The sequence below is a fragment of the Macaca fascicularis genome, chromosome 5, assembly GCF_037993035.2.
Source record: "Macaca fascicularis isolate 582-1 chromosome 5, T2T-MFA8v1.1".
NCBI lineage: Eukaryota > Metazoa > Chordata > Mammalia > Primates > Cercopithecidae > Macaca > Macaca fascicularis.
The window spans coordinates 190,020,078-190,032,406 of NC_088379.1; the positions used below are offsets into that span (position 1 = coordinate 190,020,078).

Sequence of the window (12,329 nt, forward strand, 5' to 3'; positions counted from 1 at the left end):
ATCTTAGAAATTAGAGATAAAGCTCTTTTTTCTCCCCACGAATCTAATTCTTCCAGTTGAATGGAAAAACAACTTAAGTATTATTATTATTGTTATTATTATTATTTTTTTTAGACTGAGTCTGGCTCTGTTGCCCAGGCTGGAGTGCAGTGGCGTGATCTCGGCTCACTGCAAGCTCCACCTCCCGGGTTCACACCATTCTCCTGCCTCAGCCCGCCACCATGCCTGGCTAATTTTTTTGTATTTTTAGTAGAGATGAGGTTTCACCATGTTAGCCAGGATGGTTTCCATCTCCTGACCTCATAATCGGCCTGCCTTGGCCTCCCAAAGTGCTGGGATTACAGGCGTGAGCCACCAGGCCCAAAAACAACCTAAGTATTAATAACTGACCTCAAAATCTACTTCTATTGATCAGTTAATAAAGATTTTGCCTTTGTGTTAATACTTATTTTTCTTTTAGAAAGCAGGTTAATCAGCAGGATACATTACGAAAGGAATTTGCTATGAAAGTAAAATATGACAGCATGAGAGGTCATAACATCAATCCCATGTAATATAACTATAATCATTTTTCAGAAAGGTAATTAACATTGTTAAAAAGTTTAGACTATGACTTTTGGAACCATAATAGTAACCTGTATCTGTGAACTGCTTTATAATTGTTAAAGCACTTTTACGTGCATATTATCCTCCTTCAAATGCATAATAATTCATTAATGTAAATAGTGCAGGCATTATTATTTTACATTGACGTGACTTTCAGAAAGGTGGACATGTTCATTATAGCCCAGCAAGTTAATGGGGAAGAAGCAACTGCAGCCTCATTTATTCTGGGTTTTAGCTGAGTGCTTTTGCCACTCTAATGTGATGGAATATGCTTTTGTCATAGTAATAAGAAGGGGATTATGCCCCAGTGGGAAGCACATTTTAATTTCGTATTTGTTCAGAGAAGAGATCTAATGGTTTCATATCCCTTCATAGGATGTAGTCTCTGGATCTATCTTAACACATAATTGTCTTTCATTATGGAAGTATAAACAGAACCTGAATCATACATTTGATGCATATAGGCATGGTTGGCCTTTGGCCTGGACGCAAAACATACTTTGATACATGGTGTAATAAGCTACAGAAGCTTCTGATCTAATCTGACATTCATCTTCCTCTATGTTCATGTGAAGTAAAATCAGGATACAGATGTAGGCTTTTGGAAGCTGTGTTGATCTTATTAAGTACCCCTCAGGGATAGAAGGCCCTGACCTGTGCCTTCACACGGCCTCTCTTGTTCATTACTCAGTTCTCCTTCTGGAGGTGCCCTGCTCAGAGGACCTGGGCTTTCAAGGGACATGGTTTAGGGTTGGCCAAACCTAAAAGACATGGTTTCGGTTGGCCAAAATCCCTTTTTAGGGATTCAAAAAATCTCTGAAAAGGGATTTTTCCAGTTCACCTATGCATAATTTGTGCTTCAAGGCCAGAAAAGCTCAGAGTACCTCACCCCCCACCCCATTCTCTCCTTTGTTCCTTCAGTTTCTTCTCAGCTGATAGAAGACTCCCCTTTTGGCCAGTTGCAGTGGCTCACAACTATAATCCCAACATTTTGGGAAGTCAAGGTGGGAGGATTGCTTGAGGACACAAATTCAAGACCAGCTTGGGCAACATAGTGAGACCCCTGTGTCTACAAAAAAATAAAAATAAAAAATTAGCTGGGATTGGTGTACACGCCTGTAGTCACAGCTCTTTGGGAGGTTGAGGTGGGAGGATTGCTTGAGCCCTGCTGAGTCTGTCCTGTGGACCCTGGCCGAGCCAGATGAAATGAATATGCAGATGCAGGTATTTTGCGTGAGTGTGGCTAGGGTACTGCTGGCACTAGGGGCTGAAAAGACCGTGCAGTCCTGATAAGCCAAAGCTGCTTGTATATATTCAGTACAGATTTAATGACAAAGGCTTGGAGCCAACATAATCTGTGGGTAATTAACATTGTTGTGCCCCCTTGCAGGGAGCAGTCTTGTGTGCAGACAATCTAAGGTCAGCTTCCGGACAACATAAGTAAATAAACTTACCTAGATAAATTCCCCTCCATTCCCTCGCATCTACTTCTCACCTTCTGCCTCAGGGTAAGAGAATTAGCTGCCTTCAGCTTTGCAAAACCTCCTGGCCTTCCAAGAAGGTTTGCATCTTTCCCTATAACTTTTTATAACTTTTTACACCACCCTGACCGATCCCCTATAGTAGCCAGGAGTTTGAGGCTGTAGTGAGCCATGACTGTGCCACTGTACTCCATCCAGCCTGGGCAACAGAGTGAGACCCTGACTGGAAGGAAAAAAAGACTCCCCTGTGAAACAAAAGAAAATTCTTGAGTCATTTAATCTTTTGAATTAAGTCAGAGTCCAAATCCAGCTATATATTTTATAGATGCTTTTAGTATGTTTTAGAACATTTTTGGTGGTACCAGTAGCATAACAGTGGCAACAGTTTTTGTTTGAAATAGAAAAACAAAGGTGGAGACAAACTGAATATAGAGTAAGAGAATAAATTATGGTATAAGCTATTCAAAACATTGTCTGAGTCTTTTATTATTATAAAAGATATTCATGATAAAGTACTGAGTGTAAAAAGCCAGATACAAAGTTGTATATATACCATGATCCCAATTTCTTTTAAAAAGTGTACAAATGAAAAAGTTACCAATAATTTATTGTGGTCAGACATTGTTACAGTACTTGGTGTGTGTTAACGCTCATATCAATTTTGTGAGGTAGGTACTATTGTTATCTCTATTTTACATATGAGGAAAGTGAGCTATGGAAAAGTAACTTGCCCAAGGTTACATAGTAAGTGTTGGAATCACTGAGAAGAAGGAAATATACCAAAATGGTATTAGTGATCATCTGGATCATTATGAGTCAGTTTAATTCCTTATATCTATAACAGAGAATGTATCTCTGCTGTTTATGTAATTGGAAATAACAGTTTAAAAAGAAATTATAGCATCTTTGAAATTTAGAAAAACAGTAATATGAGAAAACTTGTAGGTTGAATTTCAAAGAATAGCTGCTCCTTCCTATATCTAAAGTAGAAATTGTGCTTGATTAAGAGGGGAAAAAAAGACACAAATCCACTATTTTCTGTTAATACAATCTCCCTAAACGATAACCTCTCAGTATCATGTTAACAATTTTCTGGGTTTTTTTGGTAAGGAAAGTAAGATATTCCTTTTTTTTTTTTTGAGGCGGAGTCTGGCTCTGTCGCCCAGGCTGGAGTGAGCGGCGCGATCTCGGCTCACTGCAAGCTCCGCCTCCCGGGTTCCCGCCATTCTCCTGCCTCAGCCTCCCGAGTAGCTGGGACTCCAGGCGCCGCCACCACGCCCGGCTAGTTTTTTTGTATTTTTAGTGGAGACGGGGTTTCATTGTGTTGGCCAGGATGGTCTCGATCTCCTGACCTCGTGATCCGCCCGTCTCGGCCTCCCAAAGTGCTGGGATTACAGGCTTGAGCCACCGCGCCCGGCCGTAAGATATTCTTTAGTTTATGGTTCAGCATAATAAAAGCGCAACTCAGGAAACTGTCAAACCAGGTTTTGTTCGGATATTTAAATGCTTTACATCATAGCAAAACATCTCCAGGGAATGTGCACTTTCTTCTCTGTAAAGCGTATCCTCAAAGGCAAAAAGTACTTCAAGAATTATGTGCTCTGTTATGCTGTGTCTTACTGGTTGCTTAACTTTTCAACCTCTCCTTGCCTTTATTTCTGCCATTCCTGTGCCTTTAGAAAACCCATCGATCAACCAACTTTGGATTTGTTGAAAGTTGGTAACATTTTGAGTTGTATTTGTGATACCGTCTGGTGGGTGCTCTGCTAAGAGCTTTGTGAGAGCAGCCATTACAGACTAGACGCCCACGGCTTGAACATGGCTCGAAGTTTAGCCCAAACAGTGGCAGCCTGCAGAGTTTGTAATAACATTGAATTAGTTGAAGATATCATCCAAAATTCATAACTTTCATTTTTTGTTGTTGTTGGGGAAAAAAAAATTAGTCCGGATTTGGTGGCTCTTGCCTGTACTCCCAGCACTTTGGGAGGCCAAGGTGGACGGATCACCTGAGGTCAGGAGTTCAAGACCAGCCTGGCCAACATGGAGAAACCCCGACTCTACTATAAATACAAAAATTAGCTGGGCATGGTGGCACGTACCTGTAGTCCCATCTACTCAGGAGGCTGAGGCAGGAGAATCACTTGAACTCAGGAGGTGGAGGTCGCAGTGAGCCGAGATCGTGCCACTGCACTCCAGCCTGGGCTACAGAGAGAGACTCCGTCTCAAAAAAAAAAAAAAAAAATTTAGAGCACCTAGCAGCACAGTTGTTGCAATCCCCTTTACACATTTAGAGTTCTTTTCAGGCCCCTATCATCTTTTTTTAGATCCCTGATATTATTTATTTGATCGTCTTGAGGCATATTAGCCCACATAAAATGCAAGCTAGAGAGGAGAGTGGCTGGGTCAAGGACCCACATTAGTAAATGGCAGAGCGGAGCCCGCCTGCCGTGGGAGCCTGTGTTCTTCCTCTTAACATGACTGCTTGACTTCCAGGTGGGGAATGACACTATGGCTCACGTGACGATCTTTTGTCAGAATCTTAGTCATATTAGGTGTAGCTGACCTTTCAAGTTTCTTAGTCCCTTCTCATCCTTCTGGGGAGGGATATGCCTATTTTCTTCATTTCTTTGGTTTGGAATAAATCAGTCTTTGAGGCTGAGGCAGAATATCATTGTTTTGAAAGAGGTCCTGGTTTTGAGAATATCATAGTTTAAGAATGAGAGTATCAGTCATGAGATCCCAGTGGATCGTCAGATGCTGAGTATACTTGGAGAGACTCAGCCATGTGACGGCTCCATGTGGTTAATGATGATTTTTGGGGAGTTTGTGTTTGCTTTTATAAGATGAACCATTTCAGTAGCTTTATAGGATATTACACTTGTCACCCCTTGAACTCTGTACAACTGTTTCCCTTTACAAAATAGCACCAAAAATACATTAAACTTTTAACTGTATGTAGTGGAGGCGAGAGCACTTGTTTATTTGAGAAGACCAGGTAATAGGCATGAAAAAAAATTGTGAGTTACAGGTTGGCTGTTCTGGCTGCCAGTGAGCAGTGTCCTACTTAAAAACAGCGGACAATGAGGTGTGTATATTGGCTGGATTCCAGGGAGTTTCTGGTTGTTCAGTTGCTCCTGGTGTCTGAGTACTCAGGTTTCTCTGCCTGGCTTCTCTCTGGATGTTGCTTCCTCATAAGAGGGTTTCTGTAGCCTTGACACAAAGATAGTTTGAGCACATTATGGCTGGTACTCCGGAGTAAACAGAAAGCTGACATATATTCAGAAAAGGGTTTATTGATAAAACGTATGCGCATTGTCACATATATGAAAGAAAAGGTTTCGGCCAAGTGCAGTGGCTCACGCCTGTAATCCCAGCACTTTGGGAGGCCGAGGCGGGCGGATCACAAGGTCAGGAGATCAAGACCATCCTGGCTAACACAGTGAAACTCCATCTCTGCTAAAAATACAAAAATTAGTCGGGCATGGTGGCAGGTGCCTGTAGTCCCAGCTACTTAGGAGGTTGAGGCAGGAGAATTGCTTGAATCCAGGAGGCGGAGGTTGCAGTGAGCCAAGATCACACCACTGCACTCCAGCCTGGACGACAGAGCAAGACTCCATCGCAAAAGGAAAAAAAAGAAAAGCTTTCAAGTTTTGCTCTGTCTTTAGAAAAATACTCTAAAAATGTTCTTAAAATGTTCTCTGTCTCCAGAAAAACTCACTGGGTAGTTAAAAATGATCTTGATACGTTGTTTTCAAATAGGTTTAAATCTTAAAATGAAGACAAACTTTATTTTTGTTGTTGTTTTTTAAATCTTTTTTATCTTTCGCTTTTTTTTTATTTTTTATTTTTTGTGTGTTGTTTATTTATTTAAATAGAAAATAAGGTGTATATTTTACAGGACAGTGGTCTGTTTCACCAAGAGCTTTTATGAGTTAATATTGTGATATGGATACTGAAAACTTAAAGCAAGAGATACTGAAGATTATCAGTTATCCTTTGTGAGTGTATTTTGAACATGTGTTTTCTTTCCTCTTTCCTAAAACAGGGATTTTAGGAAGATGATTGTCAGGAAGAGGTTGTCTTTACCTGAGGCCTATGCTAGCATAATAGAACAAGTCTTTGGGGAAATGTGCCTTGTGAAGTTCCTTTTTTTCAAACCTATAAATAAGAGAATGAAGACAATTATTGCTTGGTTGTCCTCAGAGCCACAGGAATTTATTCATGTTTTAAATTTGTTGAATTTTCATTACCTTCTTTCTCTTTTTTTCTGAAATTTCATCTTGGGGAAAATGATTAGTGGATTCTACCCTTTTGACCTGAAAGAAATAGAATATGTAGTGGCTACTCATTCAGACATGAGGAGATTCTGGCTTTATAAATAATAAATCCGTAAAAAGGAATTTCCATGCAGAATGTGTACAGAAAACTGTTTTTCCTCTACTTTTGTACCACAGCAAACATAAACATAGAAGATTTTTGTGACAAAATGTGTGGGTGTTTTTTCCCCACACACCAAGCAGCAGACACCAGCAGGGTGCCCTCTAATTGTTCCAGCACCGTCTACCTGGAGACAGTGTCAGAGCCCATAGGTTAAGCGGGGCTCAGTCCCCAAGAGCCCTCAGCCCCCCACCCTCAACATTAGTCTGTAAGTCTGGGCCTCTGGAACTTCTGACCAACCAGCTTCAATTTGAGGTGCCCATGACCCCCTTTTGGGTTCAGTTAATTTGCTGGAACAGCTCACAGAACTCAGGGAAACGCTTACTTACATTTACTGTTTTTTTGTAAAAGATATTGCAAAGGATACAGATGAAGAAATGCTATGGTGAGGGATGGGGGAAGGGTGCGGAGCTTTCATGCCCTCCCTGGGCACCACCCTGCAGGAACCTCACATGTTCAGCTGTCCTGAAACTCACTGAGCCCTCCTCTGGAGCTTGCCTTCCTCTATAGTATAGAGTGGGACTCTCTGATGGGAAGGTCTTAAGACCCACAGCCAGAGAGGCAGGGGACCCTGAGAGTGGAAGGAGGACAGAAAAAAGGCAGAGGCCTCCAGGCCAGACACACCCAACATTATAACAAAAGCCTGGAGCAAAAGACTGGCTGTGGGAGTTAGGAGCCAGGAACCCTGGATGAAACCCGATACGTATCACAACATTGCACATAGTAACCCAGTTATTTTTGGCCCATGAGGTGTTTTTTTTCTCTTTCCTGTTCTCCTGGCTTACAGATTCTCCCTCAGGCTATGGGGATGGGATAGGAACAAAGAACTGTTTTCTCTCTAGTAAGGGCCGGTGACTCCTAGCGGGTAGGGTGTGGGAACTTCAGAACCAGATTGGAAAATCAGATTGAAAGAATAATAGGTAGGGGTTTTGCTTAAATAGAGCTGAAATAGAAAACATTATTCTCATAAACCCATCTCCCCTGCAATTTGATTTTTATTGTGGTAAAATACTTATAAAATGTGCTATCTAAACCATTTTTGAGTATACAGTTCAGTGATATTAAATACATTTACAATGTTATGCAACCATTGCTACCATCTATCTCCATAACTGTTTTCATCTTGTAAAACTGAAACTCTGCTAGGCACGGTGACTCGTGCCTGTAATCCCAGCACTTTGGGAGGCCTAGGTGGGAGGATCGCTTGAGGCCAGGAGTTCATGACCAACCTGGGCAACATGGTGAAACTCCCATCTTTACAAAAAACTTAAAACATAGCGAAACACACAGAGACACACATTTGTAATTCTGGCTACTCAGAAGGCTGAGGTGGAAGGATTGCTTGAGCCAGGAGATCGAGACTACAGTGAGACAAGATTGCACCACTGCACTCCAGCCTGGGTAACAGAGTGAGACCTTATCAAAAAACAACCCCCCCACCAAACTGAAGCTCTATACCCTTTAAACATTAACTCACCATTCCCCCCTTCCCCTAGCTCTTAGAGAAACCATCGTTTTATCATTAAATAGACGAAAGGCCTTATTCAGATGTAGTCAGTAGTGACAAACATGTTTGTAGGTTACATGTAAGTATGAAGTAGAGAGATAAAAGAAATAAACAGACACATCTGTTTATCTAGGAAGATAAAAAATAAGAATAAAAAATAAAAATTTTTGAAGGAAGTTATAAAGATAGACACATATCCAAAGAATATACTTCAGATATGCATGTCAGTCATATTCATACCCAGCCCTTACAGGCTGTTTCCATTTTAAGAACTCAAATTCAGGAACAACTCTTGTTTGTTTGTTTGTTTATTTGAGACAGTGTCTTGCTATATTGCCCAGGCTGGATGCAGTGGTACAGTCATGGGTTACTGTAGCCTTCATCTCCTGGGCTTAGTCAGACCTCCTTCCTCAGCCTCCTGAGTAACTGGGACTACAGGTGCCTGCCACCAAGCCCGGCTGATTTTTTAAGTTTTAGATGGGGTTTCACCATGTTAGCCAGGCTGGCCTCAAACTCCTGACCTCGAGTGATCCATCCGCCTCTGCCTCCCAAAGTGCTGGGATTGTAGGCGTGAGCCACTGCCACCAGCCAGGAACTTCTTTAAAAAGTTTTTTGGCTTTGGTTTTGTCATTTGATCAGTATTGTTCATTTAACTATTTGCCAAAGCATTGAGAAGTTGTGATTAAAATTATTTAGCAGTGTAGACCTCTGAAAGCATTTAACTCAATTAAATATTACCCCCAAAATTCATAAGTTATTTAAATATCTGCCTGATGTTTTAAAAGCAGTAGAATTTGAAAATTCCTCATTTCTTACATTTTTTTTCTTCTGTGAACCAAATGAAAAATGTTAAAATTTCAATAAAATCTAGACCATGTATTTAATTTCATAGAGAGCTACCCAGAAACTAGAAAATAGTTTTAAAAGGTCACATGATTTTCTTTTATGCATTAAATGTCTGTCTATATGTGATTATGATTAAGATTTTTAAAAAATTCCTTGGGAAAATATTGAATGCTATATGTTAATTTGAGCATAAAGGAATGTCTTTTCTTTCTTGGGTGCAACATGTACATCTTACGGTTTAAAAAAAAAAATTCCACTAAGAAATCTTGAATCTGTCTTTTTTTTTTTTTTTTTTTTTTTTGAGACGGAGTCCCGCTCTGTCGCCCAGGCTGGAGTGCAGTGGCCGGGTCTCAGCTCACTGCAAGCTCCGCCTCCCGGGTTCACGCCATTCTCCTGCCTCAGCCTCCGGAGTAGCTGGGACTACAGGCGCCCGCCACCTCGCCTGGCTAGTTTTTTGTATTTTTAGTAGAGACGGGGTTTCACCATGTTAGCCAGGATGGTCTCGATCTCCTGACCTTGTGATCCGCCCGTCTCGGCCTCCCAAAGTGCTGGGATTACAGGCTTGAGCCACCGCGCCCAGCGAATCTGTCTTTTTTTCCTCTTTTTTTATAAGGTCACCAGAAGACTTTTGTTTGTTTTTAATAACAGCAAGCACGAACAGGGATGACATCCTTGGCACTTGATTGTAGATAGCATGAGACTAATCAAGGACTGGAAATTCTCCACTCTCAGTTGGGTGGCCTGGGGCTGTGGGATTGATTGCATCTGTGCTGGTCTGGCCTCTGCTTGAGAACAAAGTGGTTCTCCACACTGGTTTGTAGGATGAGGGTGACAGTAGCATTAGCCTTTTAGATATCCAAGTCATGTGGCAGTGCTGGTCAAGAACTTGTAATATTTCTCACCTGAAAAAAAAATGATCTGCAATTTTTTCCTTCCAAACGAATAAGTAGACCCCAATTATGTTATACATGCTTTTGATTACTGTGATATGTGATCAAGTAAAAAAATCTTCTTTTTAATGTAGTCTCACTAGACGGATAGTGGGGTTTTAATTCTATAGTCTCTCCTTTAAGAAAAAAAAGAAAAAAAATGCCAAATAGTATCTTCCCTCCCCACCCCCCAGGCAGAGTCTTGCTCTCTCACTTGGGCTGGAGTGCAGTGGCGAGATCTCACCTCACTGCAACCTACATCTCCTGGGTTCAAGCTCTTCTCATGCCTCAGCCTTCCGAGTAGCTGGGATTACAGGTGCCCGCCACCACGCCCAGCTAATTTTTGTATTTTTAGTAGAGACGAGGTCTCACTGTGTTGGCCAGGTGGACTCAAACTCCTGACCTCAAGTGATCTGCCAGTCTCGGCCTCCCAAAGTGCTAGGATTATAAGTGTGAGCCACTGCACCCAGCCCAAAGTAGTATCTTTATACAGTTATTTATTTATTTTTTTAACATCACTTGCTGTTATACAGACACACATAGACTTAAAATTCTGTACCTCTGGCCTAGAGGAAACCACTTTTAAAAGTGTTTGTGCTTGCAAACATTTTCCCATCATAGAAAACTTTCCATGAAGGTATATATATATCTTTTTAATGGTATACCATAATTTATTTAACTCTTTGTCTATTGACATATATATAAAAACTTGCGTCACTTCCAATTTTTTTGCGCCTATAATTAATATAGCAGTAAAATTCCTTATACTTTTTCACATTTCTGTTGGGCAGAGCCCTAGGAGTGGCAATGCAGAATAGAGAGTCCTTTAGGCCGGGTGCGGTGGCTCACGCCTATAATCCCAGCCCTTTGGGAGGCCGAGGCAGGTGATCACATGAGGTCAGGAGTTCCCGACCAGCCCGGCCAACATGGCGAAAACCCATCTCTACTAGAAATAAAAAATTAGCTGGATGTGGTGTCGTGTGCCCGAAGTCCCAGCTACTCTGGAGGCTAAGGAGAAGTGTTTGAATCTGGGAGGCGGAGGTTGCAGTGAGCTGAGTGGTTGCAATGAGCACCACTGTACTCCAGCCTGGGCAACATGTGAGACTCAAAAAAGTCCTTTGAAATTTTGACATATGTGGCTCAGTTGCCTTCTTAAAAGCTTGTAGAAATAGATATTTCCCCCAATAATATATGAAAACAACCATTTCCCTGTGTCCTTGTCAACATTAGATACATGAGTCCTTTCCTCTGCCTTGGCAGTCTGATGGTGTCTCGTTGCTCTAATTTGCATTCCTCTAATAAAAAAGGGGATTGCATTTTTTTGTCATACATTTATTGGTCATTGTTTATCTTTTATGATTTCCCTTTCAACTTCTTTGCTTGGTTTTCTTTTGAGTTATTTTTCTTATTTTTGGAGTCTGTATGTAATAATATTTCTTTGTTACACATGTTATAGATATTGCCTCCTAGTCTATCATTTATGTTTCGTTTGCATCATCTTTTTTGAAACAAGAATTTTGTATTTTAGGTAGTCAGATTTGTCGTTTTTTTTCCCTTTCATACCATTTGGATTTTGTGTTTTATTTTAGAGAAGCCTTTTCCATTCCAAGATTATAAAAAGCTGCTCCCTTATTTCGTCTTAATTCTTTTTTAGTTTAAAACATGTTTAGCTGCTTAATCTTTTTGGAGTTATTTATATGCAAAGTGTAAGACCGTAACCTTTTATTCCCATGTGAATATCAAATTATTCCAACATCATTTACTGAATAGTGTGTGATTTTTATCATTAATTTCAGTTTTTTAAAGAAAATTATGTTCTTAATTTGCACATATATAGCTACATCAGTTTGTGTACTCTCTACCATTGTGTTGATTTATTTATTCCTATACAGTCACTGTACTGTTTTGATATCTGGTAGGGAAAATCCTTCCTTAATTTTTTTTTCCAAAAAATTTTAACCTTAAGCATTTATTTACTTTTGTGGAAAAACTTCTATTATTCGTTAAGCCTTATCTTAATGCTTGTTTAGATGGCATTTCATACCTTTGATTTTGTTTTTATATGTGATTTATTCATTCAGTAATCTGCTTTGTATTTTTTTCTTTTCGTTTCAGAGTCCTGTGTATGGAAGCTGGCATGAATCAGCTCAGTCTAGAAGGGTAGTAATTTCTCATAATATGGATAAAGCTCTGAAAGAAGGTAAGGATTAAATGAGAGTATGTAATTACCATGTAAAGCAATTCATTATGTTCTAAAAGGAAAATAATAATCTCCAAATTTATTCTTCTTGTCTGCATGTAGCATTAGGAATTTTTTCTTCATGAGTTTATATTTGGTGACTAAATACATCCATGTTTTGTCTGCATGTAAGGGATTTACATATTTGTTGAGTAGGAATTTACAGATCATATGAAACTAGCCAGCCAGGTAGAGCTAGTTCCATCATATGAAGCACAAATCTCTTCTCTCTTTTCTAAAATGGGTTTTAGGAATTTTTTTTTTCTTCTAGTTATAACCTAGAG

The 12,329-nt window shown here is 40.2% G+C and overlaps 1 protein-coding gene across 10 annotated transcripts in view; it reads left to right on the forward strand.

Moving 5' to 3' along the window:
• The window catches only part of SNX25 (sorting nexin 25), a 138,255-nt gene that overhangs the window by 24,309 nt on the left and 101,617 nt on the right, over positions 1-12,329 (forward strand). For all 10 annotated transcript variants that reach the window (XR_012435279.1, XR_012435280.1, XM_045391913.2 and 7 more), the window contains exon 2: positions 11,922-12,006. Coding sequence is in view for 8 of the 10 variants with exons in the window: in XM_045391913.2 (XP_045247848.2) it covers positions 11,922-12,006 (85 nt within the window). In the remaining 2 variants the exon portion in view is untranslated. The remainder of the gene's footprint in view (positions 1-11,921; positions 12,007-12,329) is intronic.